The 18,347-nt window shown below is 30.1% G+C and overlaps 2 protein-coding genes across 3 annotated transcripts in view; one reads left to right on the top strand and one right to left on the bottom strand.

Moving 5' to 3' along the window:
* Positions 1-7,403, top strand: part of LOC118182358 (uncharacterized) — a 41,941-nt gene extending 34,538 nt beyond the window's left edge. For both annotated transcript variants that reach the window (XM_035351702.2, XM_035351697.2), the window contains 2 exons: positions 2,775-2,873; positions 7,119-7,403. In XM_035351702.2, coding sequence (XP_035207593.1) covers positions 2,775-2,873; positions 7,119-7,229 — 210 coding nt within the window. In that variant the 3' untranslated portion in view covers positions 7,230-7,403. The remainder of the gene's footprint in view (positions 1-2,774; positions 2,874-7,118) is intronic.
* A 6,896-nt stretch (positions 7,404-14,299) lies between these two features.
* The window catches only part of LOC118182350 (XK-related protein 6-like), a 44,999-nt gene continuing 40,951 nt past the window's right edge, over positions 14,300-18,347 (bottom strand). Inside the window, exon 7 of the mRNA XM_035351686.2 lies at positions 14,300-16,552. Within this exon, the coding sequence (XP_035207577.1) occupies positions 15,890-16,552 (663 nt within the window). The 3' untranslated portion in view covers positions 14,300-15,889. The remainder of the gene's footprint in view (positions 16,553-18,347) is intronic.

Genomic DNA, 18,347 nt, shown 5'->3' with positions numbered 1-18,347 from the left:
GCCTTAACATAGCTTGTTATAAGTACCGTGATATCTGGCATTACTTTGAAATAAATATTGTTCACGTTTCTCCTTGAATAACAAAAGACCCTTCTTGTTGACATCAAGGAAAGAGAAATCATTTCTAAACATATTTTTTAATTTCTCATGATAGCCATAAATTTCTAAATTCGAAAAATCAATTAATTTCAATAGAATATCTGCTATCGACTACACATGTAAACATAGCACATGTAGATATTGTTGTTATTAAACCACGTGACCACATTTTCCCTCTTCATCTCTTGCGGAATGTATCTCATTATTTGGAAGTAGTAACGATGTGACTTTTTTTCCGTTCATGCACAATATAAAAAGATAGGAACTATGTAACTCTGTTTCCGCTTCTGCACAACGGAAGGGAAAGGAAAATAGGTTGCCATATATTAAGAAGTTCGCCAAGTGAATTATTCTTGGTGTAACTGAAAAAAATTCACCAGGATAAATTTTTGAAGAATTTCTCCATAAATTTCACACCAAATTTTACAAAATTTAATATTTAGTCATAATTTGAGTCATAGAATCGAAATATAGAAAAAAATTGGAAAAACAGACAAACAATTGTTATGTTATTTCAGAAAAAGTCTGATTTTTTGTCAAAATACTTATATTAGAACAATGCTATATATAAATCTAATACGTATTCTAAGTCGCGCTTTGAAGACATGAAAAACATAAGTTAAATTTCGTCAATTGACCCAATAGAACGAGAGATATAGAACTGTCCCTTTTTCTTCTTTTGCACAGTGTACATTTTAATTACATAATTAGTGTAATTACAAAGACTTATTAATTATTGTATTATTAATTAAAGACTTATTGTATTTTAATTTTGCAATTTTTGTCTCTTTACCTTTGCAACACTATTTCTGAGAACCTGAATAACAAATTTGGTGACAGGTTTTGTTCATTTGGAATTTCATCTAATCTTTTCCTCGCTTTGTTGACAAAGTAGCTGAAAAAAGTCAGATAGCTGCTGTCGATGATCACACATACATATTCCTTTCTGTTGTTAGCTATTATAAGGCCTGCAGAAGATTTAGGCTGTAACGTATTATAAGTTAAACTTTTAGTTCATTCTGGGTAGAGTTTCTTAATTTATATCTAGGCTTACAAGTGTTGTGCTGTCTCTGCAAGTGAAAATGTTGCTCAGGAAGAAAAGAAAACAAATCAATATGACAACAGAAATAAAATTGGATGAGTTAAGAGACTGGTAAAGGAGAAAAATATTAATAAATTTGCCATGGATTTAGGTGTTGAAAAAATATTATAAGTTGTGAATAACTCATATTTTCTTCTGTCATTTTCAGTAAATCTTCACCCTTTCGGTCTACATTAAGTCAAGTTTGTAAGACTTTATTGTAATTAATACCCCTCTTGGATGATTCTAAGTGTTTTGTTAGAATGGCAGCCAAACTTGTGTTTGCGTGATCTGTAATAGATGTTAGCATCAGCCAATCATGCTTCTTCTGTCTTAGTCTTGTAGTTATTTTTATATGTCCTTGTATAGTAATCCACATCTACACAAGATTTTAAGTTACCCTTTGCTGCTGCTGCTCCCCCGTCTTCCACACACATACTTATTTGCTTAAATTTTGACTTTATTTTTAGTATTCCCATAAACCTTTGTTTTCTTTCCTTTTTCATCTTTCCCTGCTCTGCCCCTATATTAACTGCAATTAAATTTTTGCCTGGTTTGAGTTTGGCCTGCTGATGATTGGGTAACTAAAGCCACAAGGCAAAACCCTTTCTTTTTTGGTTAAACTTATCACATGATTAATGGGCAGTTTACATAGGATTGTATTTTGGCCATGTTAATGCATCCCTTTTGTAAATCCTGTACAAAAACAGTACGTTTTATAGGCAAGTAGACTTTGAGTGCTTTGCGACAATTAAATAATTCAATGTATTTGATTGTCATCCTAGATATTTGTTTTATCATCCATGATGAAAAAACGCAATGAAATGCAAAATAGCAAATCAGCTCTCTTTTAAGCTAACACTGTAAATATCAGCTAAGGAAATTCATTTACTATTTTGCATTCCTTTATTAATACAGAAATTATGTATGTTATTTGACAGCAATGAATTGAATTTCTTAAAACATCCAGTTTCTATATGAAAAGATATGAGTTAACTGTTTTTGAAACTGAATTCTTTCTCTCTTGAAAAAATTACAGCTAGAAATGGAATTTTTCTCCCAGTCCTTAAATTACAATAAACTTTTAATTTTAATGATATGATATGTAGGTAGTCTTAGACAAAATCATAACACTCTTTGTTAAATCCCTGTATTATTAAAAAAAAACTAAGCTCTGATATATTTCAAAAACAATAAAAAAATAAATCTCACTGAATTGTGTTTTCAATAATTAGACTTGCAGCCATCAGAATGTTATGCCACGATCAGATCATTTCGCATGATGAGCTTCAAACAGTTGAAAGGGGCTCTTATTTGTGTATTTTTTAATTTGTCTAAACAATTTGAAATTTATTTTTTATTTCTGCAGCAGGGTATGATTTACGTTTTCTTGCTGCAAATAAATTTTATAACTTTTTATTATTATAACATTATAAATACTTTTGATGATTTCTACGTAAAACACTGATTTTTTATAGAATATCAAAAATTTATGTGTGAGAATTATGGAAATATAAAAAATTTATGTTTTGATAATAGATTCATGTAATGATGTGCTAATTTATGTGCATAATTTAAAAATTTATTTTCACAGAATGGCGAGAGTCCTCTTCATGCAGCTGCTTTCTATGGTCATATTAATGTAGTCAAAATTTTAATAGAATCTGGATCTGATCCTTTCCTTAAAAATAAGGTAAGTGTTAGATATACAGTAAGTACTGCTTAATGTGATCGCAGTTAATGTTATCATTCAGATATTGTTATCAAATCACCGAAATCCTGTGTATTTAAATATGAAAATATAGAAAATACATCATTTGTTATAATCAACAATACAGTTAATGTTTATGAAAATTCTGCAGAATGAATTTTTAAACTGAAGTAAAATCAGCAAATCAAAGATAAAATCGAAATAGAGTATAGAAATTGCCAAATGACAGACACATGTTGCTAAATAAGAAATTAGCCCATTCTCCAGTTTTAGGAAAATCGATACAATTAATCAGGATTGACGAATAATACAGAGGAATCTAGGCGACATTGCTTTTTTGCGCCAAAATATCCGAAAAACATCTTTTGCACCAAAAAATCTGAAAAAATTCAAGTTGCAGCATTGTTGACAAAACAAGATACCTCCCATTCGTTTTCTGAAACAAATCCAAGAACATATATGATAAACTTTCCGAAGAAGAAAATGACGAAATTAGTGAATTTCCTATGCTGAGATGAGGGATGCCTTACAAATATTAGCTATAGCTGTGTTAAATTAAATTCTACTGATATTTTGAAGAATTCCTCATCACTTAACGTTGTTTTGGACAAACGTGATTACATCAAGCAGTACCTGTTGCATTCCATTTGTTACTTTTCATCACAGTAGAATAAATTTCTTTAATACATTTTTCTTGCATAATTTACTGATGAACAGAATCTTTCTAAACAAACTACTGTGAAAATTTTAATTTCTTAAAAATAAAATTAATTTTGATTTGAATTAAAAACTAAATTATTTTATTGCTAGAGAATAACTGCTCACTTGAAAATAAACTCCAGTATTAAACATTATGGCACTCTGTTCTTATTTCTTTACTCCTAATAATAATAAATAATATTATTGAATTGTAATATTATGGTATATACTGATGATAAATAATATTACTGAATTAATATTAAGCAGTGAATGCTGATGAATTTGAGAAGGTTAATTTGCATTGTATATAAGATTGTTTCATCTCATATTTATTTAAACTCTTATTCTCAAAAAATAATATTTCTGTATTTCATAACCATATTCACATCATAGATTTAATATATAGCACTTATGGCATTTCATAATATACAGTAGAAAATATTTTTAATCAGATGATGTAGTATATAATAATGTAATAACTTCTGATGAAAACTGTGTGACTGCAAACTGAAAGACAGTTTTGAAATCAAGATTTTTGATGTACAAGTAGATGCTGTAGTAGTTAAATTGTTGCAGATAAATGATTGGACTTGAAAATAAAGTTACAACCAAGCTAAAAAAGATATTGTTGTGAGCTACAGGTTTGGTGCCATCTCTTTAAATAATGACTCTAGATAAGTTGAAAGAAATTTACAATTTGTTATGAATAAATATTGACAGACAGCAAAATGAATAGTTGTAAACAGTTCATTTGTGGTAGATCATTTCAACTCGCAGGTGAAGAGAATTCACAAAGCCCAAAATCAATTTATCAGAGGGCTAAAGGGTGCCACTTCTTGCCAGATGGGTTTTCCATGCGTTGTTTCTATTAATGTTTCAACTCAGGACTTTTTAAGTTCCCCAATGCTGCAGAGATCAGTCTGGTGTTATGGAGTCTGTGACTGAGATTTCACAGCCATAGTTTCCCTTATGTTTCGAATGTCTGTTGAATTTCCATGTTATATTCATGTAGCCATTGTATCCATCTAGCCACCTGAACTTCGGATTTTTTTAATGAAGCAGCCAACTTAATGATACATAGTCAATGCACAACAAGAATTTCCATAGAGATAGTGGTGGAAATGTTCTACTGCATTCATGATGGCTAATAGCTCTTTCTGGTTACTAAGTAATTTCTTTCTAGCTTTGAGAGGCATTTATTGAAATAGACAATCATGTGCTTCTTTATTTCAGCTGCTTTCTTCCACCTTGGAGTTCTTTACTTCTGTTTTCATTTCAGCAGAAGAGACTTTAACAGCAAGAACACTCAACACTGAGGGTGGTGGGGGAAGTCTAAAGGCAGCAGAAGCAGTCAAGACTCAAAGCAACTGTATGATGCTGAAAAACATTTGCAAAAGCAGTATTTCATACAAGGAGAGCATTAAGTAAAAATCATGAAGGCACAATCCTGTATTAGTGAAATCATACAAAGGAGCAGAAATTAATAAAAGTAAAAAATTCAGGTGTTGATGTTGTACAGATATCTTCAGTTCATGGTTGAAATCTTGGAGCCTTGACTCCAAGGTAATTAATAGGATCTCCTTACCACTTGTAGACATCGGTACTGACATAAATGTTGATGTAGCGTGGCAAAACTTGCTGGAGAGAAACCTGCTGTATGCTAGTGCATGGAAAAATGAATGCCCACATCAAGTTGTATCCTGCATTTCTGAGAACACGGTCTGTGTGGCTGATACAACAGATCCATACATTCTTGGACTTTTTAAAGAAATATGGGCTTTATTTAGATATCAAAGATAACGAACTGCACACCTTTAATGAGGAAACACTGATATTTTAATGAAAATGATGTGTGCTGCTATAAGGCAATTGCTTGTGAGAATATTACTATTCTTCCTAATAAATAAAATCAGTGGTGCAGTGATAGCTCAGAAGTTGCACATGGGAATGACTGATCGAAGTGAAACACATATGCAGAAGAACTTGCAATTGCTGCTGTCTTAGTGGAGTTAGCATCAGGAAATGTGATGGTCAGAGTCATCAAAGTAAGTAAGGAGCCACATACTTTTATTAAAGCAGAGAAAATTTCTTCATATTTACTGTGACAAATATTGTGCAAAGTTCCATCAAACAGAAGTAGACTTCTTCAGACTCCTCTAGCTGAACAAAATTCACAAGTTTTTTACAAAAGCTATAATAAAATAAAGCTGCTGTTTTGCCTATTTTTAATTTTACACTGAAATATTTCAATTTAACGTCAACGTTTTTGGCTGGAAGTGTGTATGAGATGTCAGCAGTCACTTTTCATAAAGACGTAACGAAATGTTAAAGGCAACAGAATCTCACTGATTTGGCTGCAAGATTATTTAAGATTGTATTTTGTCTACACTTCATATAATTATTTAAGATTGTACAGTAGAAGTCCAGAAATTCGCAAAGCTTGGGACCAGAGGTTGTGCTGATTTTAGGATTTTGCGGATTTCAGGACAGAAAAGATAAATCTTAATATTCAGACTCAAAGTGCAAAATAAATAAGGCATATTAGATACATTTAATTAAATTATTATATACATTATTACAATAATTTATTATATGCATTAAATTATTATTACATTTGTAAATTGATTATATTATTCATTTTATTATATGTACACAGCATCCAGGTTTGCCGATTTCGCCTCATGCAAAGATTTCCAGTTTCGTATTAGAATAATTGTTGCTGTAAAATTTCAACAGCTTTTCTTTATTTTTCCGTATATCACACATAATCGTGTCGCAATTCCATACAATTCTGCTAATTCCGAGGAGTGGAACCTGCCTCCATCTTTTGCAGAATTTGCACTTTTGCATTAGCATCAATGCAACGTGTTTACGTTTTTCAAAGTTGCAAGCAGTAAAATCATGAGTGTGTTTCTTATCTGTCATTGTATTAAAAAGGGCTGAAATTAAAAATATTCCTAATTTATCTACAAAATATCCGGATAAAAAATAAAGGCAGCATTAAATAATCTCGTGAAATAACAAAGCTCAGAAAATACAACAACGTGAATCGTGAACTAGAAAAATGAGTTGAGTGAATCATCTGCTTTTTTACCTCGATGCAGATTAGAGGGGAAAAAAAACTTTTATCATGATGTCAATAATTTGTGATTTCTGTTATGACTCATTATTATTCGGTAATTATGACGTCATTATTCAGTAAGTATTTTTTCTTCAATATTTCGTACTCAATGTTGCAGTTTCCAGAACCTATAAACTGAATGTTTATATTTTGAGAGGCAACACGGATTTCAGGTCGGTGGATTTTTAGTATTTGACTGTATTCCGTTTTGAGGACAGTAAAAAAAAATTCAGTGAAAACATATAGATCAACTACGAAAGCTTCTATTTTTATTTATGTGTAAACATGGTTTTAGTGTGTCAGCCTAGAACATCTTTATTTCGTTTGCAACTTTACAAGTATTTATCTTTTATCATTTGTAAATTTTTCAAAGTATTAATAGTTACATTTTTTTTTTTTCTTTGTAGACTGGTCATACAGCATTGCAAAAATCTCAAGAAGGAGGACATATTATAATTTATCAGTATTTATTAAGAATTGAGAATGAGAAAAATTCAACTGCAGCCAGATCTTCCTGACAAGCTGTTAAAATAAGCATATAGTTTTATTTAAATTTCTGTTTCATGTTGTTTTAAGCATTTTTTATAGTATTATACTATGTATAGTATTTGTCAAGGTCTTTGTCCATTCAAAATCCAATCCTAATTATGTAAATGAAAGACATTTTGTAAAATAAAACTAGTATAAAAATGTTTTGTTTGCTCTTTGTTCCAAAAGAATACAATTACTAAACTTTAATTACAAACATTTTCACACCCGGAATTGAGCCAATCTTTTGCTTAAATTCGGATTTATTAAGCTTTACATCAAAAACCAAACAAAAATTACAATTTTTAAAAAAAAAAAATGGGATACAAAAAACATTGCCATGCCAAAAAAAAACTAAACCAAATCAGTAAGTCTCTAAAACGACTTCTCTTTAAAAATGACGTCATATTTTACGGAGCTCCTAATGATTTTTGAATTTCCCTGTCATCTCGGTGATAGTTGCCACCATAAGCGATAAAGCAAAAGCCATTAGGAAAGACGAAGTGGTTGCAGCATGAACTCCAGTTACCTGCGTTAAACGAACTAGTAGTCCTCTGTGTCCTCGGAAAGCCAAACAGCGAAGTTATTGCAGAATGCACAATTAAGCGATTAAAAGAGGAATACTGCAGGACATGTTATTCAAGAAGTTTCCACGCGTACATCTTTCAATGTTTGGTCAGACAAATCAGTTTGGCTCAGAATAGAAGTGATGCGGGAGATCATCCAATCAAGCAACATCCAAGACGTCTACCGATTCCTAAGCAGGGAGAAGGTATCTAAAGGACATGCAAGAAATCGAAGTTATCGAGCCTTCAGCAAGTCCTTGGGCCTCTTCTGCTGCCGTGGACAGAAAAAAGAATGATTCAACTAGATCTTACGTTCACTATCGCCGGTTGAACAACATCATGAAGAAGGGGAGCTCCCTATTTCTAGAGCTGATGACATTCTAGACACTCTTTCTGGAAGCAAGACGTTTTCGACACTTGATTTAAAGAATGGATATAAGCAGGTAAAGATACAATCTGATGACCAAGAAAAGATGACATTTTCAAGGTTAAGGACTTTGGCACAAGGCCTTTTGGATTATGTGTTGCGCCGGGAACATTCGAACGCCTTATGGAGACTGTACAGAAAGGTTTTTTCCACAAAGCCTGTTTGATATACCTGAATGATATCATCAGCGCCGGAAAAAGTTTTAAAGAAAGTTTGGAAAATATTGGGAAGATGCTTAAGAAATTAAAGGAATACAATATAAAGTTGAAACCTGACAAATATTAATTATTCAGACAGGACGAGGCTTACCTTGGACGTGCCATAACCACCGAAAATGTGTGTACAAATCCAAAAAGTTGTCGGCAATTAAAGACTGGGACTTTGTAGCTACTATAAAAGATTTTGTGAAGGACTTTTTTCCACCGCAACAGCCTTACACAACCTGACAGAGAGCAAGCAAAAGTTTTCGTGAATAAAAGAACGTGATAATGCATTTAACAAACTGAAGGAGGCCTTTAAAATATGCAACAATCCCTATGTAACCTCCACTCGACAAATCATTTATTCTTGATATGGATGCGGGCAATGGGAGTGCCGAAGCTCATCGAATAAACGCAGATCATGTTGCAGCATATTGGAGCAAATGTTGGTGTAAACCAGAGAAAAATTACCGTGTCGCTGGAAAAAGAGTTGCAAATGACCAAACCACATCTACAATCAGGTGGCATGGTAGCGAGATTTAATCAAACCATCTTTAATAACCTCGCTGATGGTTTCCAGAAACCAGCAGGACCGAACCAGAAGTTACCTCTGTTTTTACTAGTCTATCACAGTACTGTCCACGAGACTACCAGTTATCTCCCCTCCCAGGTACTCTTCGGTCGCGACATTCGTCTGCCTTATTAACTGTTGTTCAGTGTCACCCTCCAGACTCGCCTTCGTAGCCTGAAGAGTACATTCATGATCTCCAGGCCTAGTTTGAGGTGATGCACAATTTAGCATGAGAACAAGTCAACTTTGTGATGGAGAAGATGACACTATGTGACACGAGAGCTACAGGACTTCGATTCAACGTAGATGACAAGGTGTGTTTAAGGAATCCGATTTCACGGGAAGGACTGAAGGACTTTCTTTGAAACTACAGTCATCTTGGGACAATGCTTACACAGTTCTAAAGAGACTTAACCACATCTTAGTTCGGATCTGTAAGTCATCAAATTCTAAGTAGTCATTCTTTATGACTGGTTAGCTTCTTACTATGAAAATCATACTTACTGATGTACACAAATTGAAGAAATATAATGGTTTCATTTGTACAAAATTAAAAATAAAATATTAATATAGAAAAAGTTTTCTGATATTAATATATTAAGTAATGAGCATTCCTATGTAGATTGTAATAGAAAATGCTAATGAACTTAAAAAAAAAAAAAAAAAAAAAAAAAAAATCTTATTCACAGACTCTTAGAGAATTCCTATTCTATTAAACAATAGCAGGCTTCAGCATTGCCACATAGTCAAGTCGTAACATTACTTATAAAAATTTAAAATATTTCTAGTTTAACATATTTTTGGTACAATATTTAAATTAGGATTCTAAAGGAATAAAATTCATGAGAATATTAACATATTTTTAGCATTTGATAATGTATAAAATTACTTAAGTGAAAATTCTTTGGGCATATTTATTGTAACATAATTATAAACTAAAGAATATTACGAATCACAAAAGATATCAATCATTATGAATCACAAAAGTAAATCATTGCCTCAAATTATTTTATTTACTAACTGACCTTAAGGCATGTTGAAAGTCATGTAAAATATCCAAAATATCGAAATTAACTCAGTCAATTTTTGTATACCAAGAGTCAAATCATTTTGTTTTGTGTGACTAAAATTTGGCTATAATGTAATAAGGATAAGGACTGAGGTGACATATAAAAACGATTTTATAATTTTTACAAAATTGATTTTTTAAATTAAAAAATACCAAAACATGAATATTTTCACCATTTAAAATACATTTGTAATTAGAAGTATATTTTTATGACAAATGTTTGTGAAAATTAAGCCTGGATAAGGACTTTTTTTAGCTATGGTTATTAGTTTTAACACAAACTGTTACCTTTTCATGGAAATGAGATTGATTTGAAACATAAATTTCTTAGGCAAATGTATTTAATAATAAAGAAAGAAACATATTTCATTACAGAACTTTTATTCTTTATAAAATAATGTCACAAAATATTTAAAAACAAACTGTTTAAAACTGTTTCGCAGACCTTGAGATTATAATGCACATATAAGAAATGTTTCCTTTAAATTTTTATAACTGCATTAATAAAATCATAGCTGCACAAAATGAAATTTTTACAGTATAGAGCATGAGCAGTACATTAATTAGATCGTCATAGACATTTTATATGATGTCATTAACATGACTGTGAGCAACAATCTAAAATAACTGCCTGTCTCAGCAAACATAAGAAATAAGTATATGGGGCTTTACACCCACATGCAGTTTAGGGAGGCAATTTTGCATTTTATAGAGCATGAGCAGTACATTAATTAGATCATCATAAGACATTTTTATATGATGTCATGAACATGACTGTGAGCAACAATTTATGGGGCTTTACACCCACATGCAGTTTAGGGAGGAAATTTTGCATTTTAGCAATGCTGCATTAATCAAATGGTTAAAAAAATGCTACTGTCAATATTCTTAGATAATGTTATGTAATATGATTTTTCAATTTACTGTTTAATAACAAAGAGTTTTTGGTCATTAACACTACTTTTTTTTTTTCTGTACTGTGACTTGGCTCCTCCCCTTTATGAATCATATTTTCATCTCACTATGAATTATTGGTATAAAGTTTATGCTTAGGTTTTTATTTTACTCTTTGTCTGTTAGCCTTAATTGTATCACTATGCATATTTTTAAAATGATACAGCCATAATTTAGACCTAATTCACGGCCAAAATTATGGATTTATGTTATTTTTTAAATCTTACATGAATTTTAATTATAGCATAGCATTATTACAGGTTTTTTAATTAAAGTATATTTGAAAAGACATTCTGTAAGTAAGAAAAAATATAAATCTCAATCTCTGTAATGGGCTATCTATAAAGAGAATGCAGTGAATGGGAATGAATGTATAGCAGAGAGAATTAGTAGAAAATGCTAACTACAAAGCTATAATGCAATGAGATAAAATCTGAATGTAGTTCAGGGTTTCTTTTACCACAAGAGAAAAGAAAACTATTCTGATGTTTGAAAGCAGTTTCTAAATCTATTGGATTTTGCATTCCTACCTCTGCGACTGCACTGAGCAAAGAAAGTGAACTATATAATTGCACAGAAAAATCTTCCCGACAGAGAGAGAGAGAAAAGTTTCAGTTCTGATGGTGCTGAAGACTGTCCTTCATGCTATACCTATCCAAGGTGTTTGTCGAAGTGGCCAGTAGCCGTGATTCTCTCGAGCATGGTGCAACAGTGTGATGCATAGAGTCCTAACATGGAATAGCACAGTGGAAATATGAATCTAGCCAAGTATTCCAGGTTATTGTTCTACATCACCAAGTACCTGCCTGTCTGAATGAACTGTTAAGTAGGCTCAAATCATGTTGTACCAAGTACATTCGTGTGTTACCTATCATATGATTTTACCTAATGTGTCATAGTCTGACATGATATGTTCATCTATTTTGTTAAACTTATAAACTTAAAGAAAGTGACTGATTAAATCTTATGTTTTCAACTTAGTGCAATTTGCACTTCTGCAAGAGAGAACCTTGGTTCTACACATACTATTGCATTTAACTCTCAAGGTCTTTCAAAGAACAAAAGTTTAAAAAACAACAAAACCTAGTACATATAACTTAGAATATCTAAAAAAATGTATTTACAAACTACTCAAAAGAAAAGTTTTACAGATTGAATACTATATATCACAAAAATTAACACTATACAAAACTGCTTTTGATATAAAATTCTATGGAATGTCATAACTATATACAAATATCATTTAATCATTTTAAGTATATATGTGCCTTTACTAACAATATCTGTTTACCATTTGTTATATTTCTATGAAAGTCAGTTTTCAATATGTAAAATATAACAATTTTCAACACTCTGCAAACTTTGAACAAATTTTAATATATAAATTGTGCAATGAGAAGAGATGATGAAAGACCACTTGCATAAAGAAATAACAACATTTACTAAACTAACCAGGTCTTCATCTTTTTGCAAAATGCTGTTAATTTTCTTTTTTTCAAATTTGCATAAATTTTTATATTGTTTAATATTTTTATTAATTCAAGTTAACTTTATAATATATTTAGATGATATGTATACATATAAAAAAATTAAATAATCCTGTTAACATAAAGTCTAAAACATAAAGTTTTCCATGGTTAAAAAAAAAATTAAATTAAAATAATCATTTCAAATCTTAATCAAAGAAATGAATCATTTTAATCAGATTGAACTAAACAGAACAAAAATGTTTACAATGCATTTAAATTTTAAATCTATGCTTAGTTTATTTGCATATTTCACTCATGAAGATACTAAAAAATCTGATTATTTGAAAAATAAAATCTTTGTAGATTCATAATTTAACTGAATCACCAAAAAATTTCAATCATTGTGTAATTATGCCTCATTAAATAATTATATTAATTTCAAGCATCCAAATTAACTGGACCACATCAACAGCCAAGAAGTGATGACAGCTGAATGCTAGGGAATTTAACCTGGTTTGATCTTAGGCAACTTGTTGGCTGTGTTAGGCCTATATCACACGGCCTTTGTTTCACACGAACAACTGTTTCAGACAATTTTTCTGCCTGGTTTACTATTGAAAGAAAGACGTGCGACTTTTTCCTTCCTTCGCAAAAAAATTGCAGGTTGTTCGTTTTCAACCAATCAGCTATCAGCTTCGAATGCTATCAGCTTGTTTGTAATGGGGAACCAGTTTCCCCTTTGTTAACCCCAAAGCAATCTGTCTTGATTGGCTGTTGTGACAAAGCAGAAAAATTGTTCCAAACAGTTGTTCTTACAAAACAAACCGGCCTGTGATAGCAGTCTTATGGTTTTTCCCATGCATAATGTGAATACAACCCAGTTTCCTTTAAAAAGTTCTCCATTCCCTCAAGGCATTTCTTCCCTCATGTTCTTTCCCATATTTAAATAACCTAACTTAAAATCAAATTGACTTAAATATTAAGAATATTAGTCAGATGGGATTCAAACGTAAGTGTTATGCATTAAATAATATACATCAAAGTACCAAATAACAAAAAATTTAAAATGACATCAACTCAAAAGTTATAAAAATATCTCTCTTATTTGTGTGAGAACAATTAATAATAATAATTAGTTGCCAGAACATGATTTAAATACCTAATGACACATTAAACAATTTTTTCAATTGCATGAAACACATTCATTAAATGTTAAATGTTATAACATTTTGAATGCTGTCAGTAATAAGAAATACAAACACACACTTCACACTGACGCTTTTTCTGCAATGAATAAGCCATTTTATGGGTATTAGATTGACATGTTCAAATCATTCATTGACATGTTACAAATCAATCATGTTCATTTTATTTGTCCATCAAATAAATATAATGAACAAATACTTAAAATTACAACATGCATTCTTCAAACTAATTTTTAAAGAAATCAATGCAATTAATTTTCAACACATATAAAATATCCCATATAATATTATTAAAATGTAAAATGAGTTTTTTAATTTATTTGCATGTACTGGGAACTGTCTTAATTTCCAATGCAAACAGTTACATGTTATTGTTGCAAAATAACCCTCCATCATTGCTTTATATACATCAAAGGCTAATAGGCAAAACATTTAAAATAAATAATAAGTCTGGAAGCACTCAGATTTTAACAATCACCCAAAAGGGCTCCTTTAAAATTTAATATGGCTTATTTATATTAACATGGAGACATTATATATCTTCTGCATATTTGAAAAGTGAAAAAATATGTAATGTAATTCTGTAAAAGTACTGAATGTTTTTAATTAAATGCACTTTTATTTAAACCAATCAGATTAAAAGTAAAAAAGTAATATTTTTAAGAATTGCATATATTGATTTTAAATAGCTTAGTTTCTTAATGAATAACAGATAGATTGAATTTGAAACAGTACATTTTGCCGAATGACAATATACTTGAAAGCGAAACAAAATTTTCACAGAAGATGACATTTGAAGTAAATCAGCACAACATTGTGTTTCGAGACTTTTGGGCTAAAAAAGAAACAGTTTATAAGTTCATTTAGTTAGTTAGAATTTTTTTTCCTGCTTTTAAGAATATATTTTTATTCCTTCTTTTCCTTTCAATTTAACTGCATAGAAAGGAAAAGTATGAAATGAAAATTAATTTAACAGATTTTTCAGCTCTCTCTCTCTCTCTATATATATATATTGCAGCGAAAATTGCTCCTTTCGCACGAGCTCCTCGTAGCTTAGTGGAGAAGACACAGGACTCGAAATCCGAAGGTCCCGGGTTCTAAACCCATCAAGGGCAAGATGCCTGATAATTGTTTTTATGTAAGTCTCCTTTTTGTTAATGTTGTCTTATTTATGTAAATTTCCTTCTTATTCTTCCAGAACATTTCGAGTCTGAAATGTTCCAGCATGTTCATCAGCTGTATATAAGTAGTTCTTCATTCAGTTTGAGATAATAAAAAGTCTTGAGTTTAGACTTGAGTACTTGCCTGTTCATTTGCGACAATATATATATATTCTTTTTCCCCTATCCTTAAAAATTAAGTATTTTTTTAGTTGTTAACTTACACATATATAATATTTTCTATTTTTAAGGAATAAATAAACCATATTCATAAGAAATACTACTGCTACACTAATATGATGATTTGTAATAATATAAATAATTTTTAAAAAAAAAACAGAATAAAAATCAATCACTTAATCTGAAATGGAAATAAACTGAAATTAAGAACTTTTATTGTTTCCATATTATTATTAGTGTCACTTAGAGAGCTGTAGTTAAAATTTTTCAGCAAATAGGGAAATCAAAACAGAAAATGATTTATGTTAAGCTTGCTGAGATTGAAATTTCATGCATTGGTTTCTGTACAAAATAGAAAATTTAATTGTAACATGAACAAGAATATGTATTTAAAATATTCTTCATTATCTAATGAAAATCCTGTGAGTTAATTATGCAGTCTAAAAATTTTTTTAAATTTTAAAAATTGCTCTCACTGTACATAGATAAAAAAATATATTGTTAAACATAATAATCTGTAGTTACTTTTACATTCAAAGTACTCTTCAACAACATGATATATAACATCAAAATTCGTATAGCTTATCATTGTTATTACAATAGGTCAGAAAATTCTATCAACTTAATGTGTCAAGAATATAATGAGCAAGGATAAGCTTGTGCAAATATATCTCACTTGGTTTCTACCTTTATATACTTATTTTGTGTTTTGCATCCCCTGAAAAGATGCTTCCCTTTTTCACATATGTGACCCTTTTTTTACACATATGAAGAATGATAATATACTTTTTATCATCATGAGTTACTCAAAATAGATTGAATATAAGCTATCAAATTTTATGTAAAAAATCAACATTTTACAAACATTTCTGGCATCTCAATATTTAGCCTAATGATGTGATCATTATAAATTAATGGTGGACTAGATGATTCCGTATGACTAGAATAACTAGTATTTTTAAATCCTGATGATTTTAATGAACTACTTGCTGATATGGAAAAAGGATAACTTATGTCTTCTGATTCAAAGCTGACTTCTAAATTAGGAAGAGATGCTGAATGTTTTGCATCTGTACCTACAGGATTATCTGGAATTTTTGTGTCTATATCTTTGGTTAAAATCAAGCAAGAACAATGTATGTTGGATGACAAGCATCCAAAAGCTACAGCTGGACGAAAATGGTAATTAATTTGCCTATGCCTATTAGCAAATGCGTTTCTTTTGATTCTCTGTCTAGAAACTATGTCTATTTTTGGCTCCACAAAACCATATGAGCCTAGACTACAGTTAAGTGAATGAGACCTGTGCAAATCTGAAACACAAGATACATTTTGTTCTGCTGAAATGACAGAAACATTAGTATTTACATCTCCATTTAACTGTGTGACCTGGTGTATAGGAAAATCACAGTCATCTGCTGGATATATATCTGTAGTCACATGCATCCTGCGGCTAGTTTTCAGATTGCTGTAGTTTAATGTTATATTTTTGTTGTTGTTTGATGGTTCGTCCTGAAAAGATTGATTAAAGATGCAACAATTATTATTTGGTATTAACTTAAAGTATAGAAGCAATAACTGCTGAAAGTACATGAAAACAATATTCTGAAAACAAAGAAACTCTTCCTCTTTCCAATATAAAAAGAAAAGATATTTAGCAGTGTCAAAAGCATTAAGTTTCTTTTAATGCAGATGTGAAAAGAACATGAAAAATTCAAATTTTGAATGAATATGAAGGTATAATTCAGATATGCACAATGCTAATTAATATCCAATATAAAAACTACATATATGCATATTAATACATAAATAAGAGCAGAAAGTTTTAATTTAAATCCTTCAGTATTCTTTATCTTCCTTTACTTTTGATTCTCTTATTAGTATAATTCAAAGGCTATTTTTTTCTAAGGAAAAATGATTCCTTACACCACCTATAATTTTTGATAATATAAATTTAATTATGTAATGATAGATTTTGTTTAATATATTAGAAAATAAAGTCATGTCAAAGACGTTTAACATAACTGAAAAGTGTTCCACATTAGCACTCAAAACAAGCATTGCTTCAATACTGATAAACTAGAATTTCAATTATTAGAATTCCTTAATTTAGTAAGATCACATTTTCATACAAGTACTATTTTGCATCTATAATTTGTCCTCTATAATATTATTTGCATCTGATTCTTCTTATTTCAATGCATAATTGAATGTCAGTTGAATCAATTGAGTGAAATTAACCCAGCTTTCTTAGTGTGTTTTAGATCACGTTGAAAAATTTAGACTGGAGCAAGTGTTACTGAGATAAATCAAAAATAATAAAATAACATAGATGCTAATCTTGAATTATTAAAAATCGGAAGTTTTCACACAGCAAGAGTGACACAATTTCAAAAGAATTTTAAACTGATTTAAATTTACATTGTAATGCACGATTCAGTTTATTGAACCATTTATAACATGACTCCGATGTAAAATATATTAATACTTAATTAGATTCTAATTCAGAAGTCAAACAACAAAAATCCGCGTTATATTTACAAAATATTTACAATTTAATTTTTTTTATAAATATAACGCTGATTTTTGTTGTTTGACTTCTGAATTAGTATTTATTCGGCGTGTTATTGTGTCTTACTTAATTAGATATTCTAAATGTTATGTTGCTTGGGTAATTCCATTTTGAATTTTTTTAAAGAAAATCCTGATTAAAAAAAAAGAAGTTATTATTTACCAAACTAAAATCAAATTAATAATTAATGTATGTGGTAGTATGTGTATAAATTTAGTTATTTTCCATTTCCTGATATAAAAAAATTAAACACAAATATTAAATGATTAAATATTGATTGAATCTTCTTCTAGAGTTCTATGAATATTTATTGTAGATTTCAGACATTTCATACCAAATAAAATTTAATAATAAAAATTACATTGAAATTTACTGGATGAAGGGGAATAGAATTTGCACAATTTAAGTTTCATTCATTCAATAAATTTCATTTATTGCTGGGAAAATTTTTGGTAAGCTAAAAATTAAAAACTACGAGATCTGAAGACCTATCAGAAGAAAATGACATGTGATGGAAAGCTGGGAGAGTTTACAGATAAGATATAAGAAAGAACAGAATGACAAAATGAGCATTTGTAAATCTTTTTCCATCGCTTTTAACATTTTAAAAATGAAAACTTTAATTTGAAAGGAATTCTAAACTAGTGTTCTTTATGTAATGAAAATAAAGCATAAAATATTTTTTTTCATTTATAATAGACCTAAGAAAATATTTATATATCAGTACTAAAATAG

This window comes from Stegodyphus dumicola, chromosome 10 (assembly GCF_044657685.1).
Source record: "Stegodyphus dumicola isolate Sdum_Otavi_A_Nest chromosome 10, ASM4465768v1".
NCBI lineage: Eukaryota > Metazoa > Arthropoda > Arachnida > Araneae > Eresidae > Stegodyphus > Stegodyphus dumicola.
The sequence above is the reverse complement of the archived record's forward strand: the minus strand, read 5'-3'. Positions and strand labels throughout refer to the sequence as shown.